Raw genomic sequence first — 1,510 nt, forward strand, 5'->3', positions numbered from 1 at the left:
TCCAGGGTCTCACCACCCTCACAGTGAAGAATTTCTTCCTAATATCTAATCTAAATCTACTCCCTGCGCGGTTAAAGCCATTCCCCCTTGTCCTATCAGCTGTGGTGGGCACTTCCCCAGTTCTACTGCACCCACAGCCAAGGAGGGATCATGATGGGGCAAAGCAAGCAGGGACACGGGTGGGCAGCTTCCTTCATTACCTGTTCTTGGCAGTGATGTAGGACATGATGTTCTGGTTGAAGAACTTCAGGATGAGTGGGATGCAGTTGGCAAAGACGAGGTGCTGGGCCATGTACTCAAACTGGGGAGAAAGGCGAGTGAATGGGGGCCCAGTTTGGGTCCTGCCTCTCCCCGAAGCCTCAGGCAGGGTGGCTGGACCCTGACCCTCCTCACCTGGTAGATGTGGTTCAGCTTGAAGTGCTTGAGCAGGAGGAGCAGCACGGCAGAAATGGCTTTGACAATGATCTCCTTGTGCCGATTGACATCCACCCCCAGCTTCATGCTCTGCAGCACCGTGGTCCTGAGGGACACAGAGGGCTCCTTGGGCTGGGGCACTGTGTGCAGACAGCCCTGCAGCACCCCACTGAGGAGAAGATGAGGAGATCACCCAGCAGGACCTCAACACAGCCCCAGCCCAACCCACACCACCCTTCCCTTCCCCTCCCAGCAGCACCTCTGCTCACCCCCCCATGGTCACTCACGGCATCTCCTCTGGCAAGACATCTGCCAGGATGTTGATGGAGTCTGTCTTGGCTTTGGAAGTGGGGGCTGCAGCGAGGAGGATCTTCAGCAGAGCAATCTGGGGAGAAGGGAGGGATGGGCAATGGGATGGGAACCCCCCTGCAGCAGGGAGTAACAGGGGTGTGTATGGGGGGAACCTGGGGGCACCACTGGAAAGGGATGGAGCAGTGGAGGGAAGCCACCTCCACCAAGCCCAGGGACCCCCAGAGCTCCCCAGCTCACCATGTACTGGGGCAGGCTTGGCAGCAGGCCCTGGTACAGGATCTCTGCAGGGACTTGCTCCACTTCTTCTTCTCCCTGGTGCCACAGAAGACAAGAAGCTGCCACTTGGTGCCATGGGCCTGGCTCAGCCCCAGGTCCCTGACCCCAAGGGCAGGATACCCCCAGCTCCTACCCAAAGCCTCCCCACACGACCCACCCTTCCCAGTGCACGAAATCCCCCAGCCTTGCCAAATGCCAAAGTCCTGACAGGACCAAATGCCCCCAAGCCCAGGATCTCCATCCCATCCTCATCCCTACACTCACTCCAGAGAGTGGGGAGCGCAGGAACTCATCTTCCATGTGCACTTGGACCTCTGCAATGGACGTGTACTTGTGCTGCAGAGAGAGAGCAGGGGGTCACCCCACGGGACCCTCTCGATGCCCCCAGCCTGGTCCCATCATCCCTCCCCGTTATCCCTGACTGATGCTGATGGGCAGGGGGAGCCAATTCCAGTAAGAAAGGGATGAAACCAGTAAGGAAAGGGGCTCATCCAGTCTGGGAGACCTG

The 1,510-nt window shown here is 58.7% G+C and overlaps 1 protein-coding gene across 1 annotated transcript in view; it reads right to left on the minus strand.

Annotated features, from left to right (window-relative positions):
* STRIP1 (striatin interacting protein 1) overlaps positions 1 to 1,510 on the minus strand; it is a gene marked incomplete at both ends in the record, with an annotated part of 9,370 nt that overhangs the window by 2,355 nt on the left and 5,505 nt on the right. Inside the window, 5 exons of the mRNA XM_010021025.1 lie at positions 201 to 301; positions 394 to 520; positions 702 to 799; positions 964 to 1,038; positions 1,267 to 1,338. Of these exons, the coding sequence (XP_010019327.1) occupies positions 201 to 301; positions 394 to 520; positions 702 to 799; positions 964 to 1,038; positions 1,267 to 1,338 (473 nt within the window). The remainder of the gene's footprint in view (positions 1 to 200; positions 302 to 393; positions 521 to 701; positions 800 to 963; positions 1,039 to 1,266; positions 1,339 to 1,510) is intronic.

This window comes from Nestor notabilis, unplaced genomic scaffold, assembly GCF_000696875.1.
Source record: "Nestor notabilis isolate BGI_N333 unplaced genomic scaffold, ASM69687v1 scaffold15558, whole genome shotgun sequence".
In the NCBI taxonomy this organism is placed as follows: Eukaryota; Metazoa; Chordata; class Aves; order Psittaciformes; family Psittacidae; genus Nestor; species Nestor notabilis.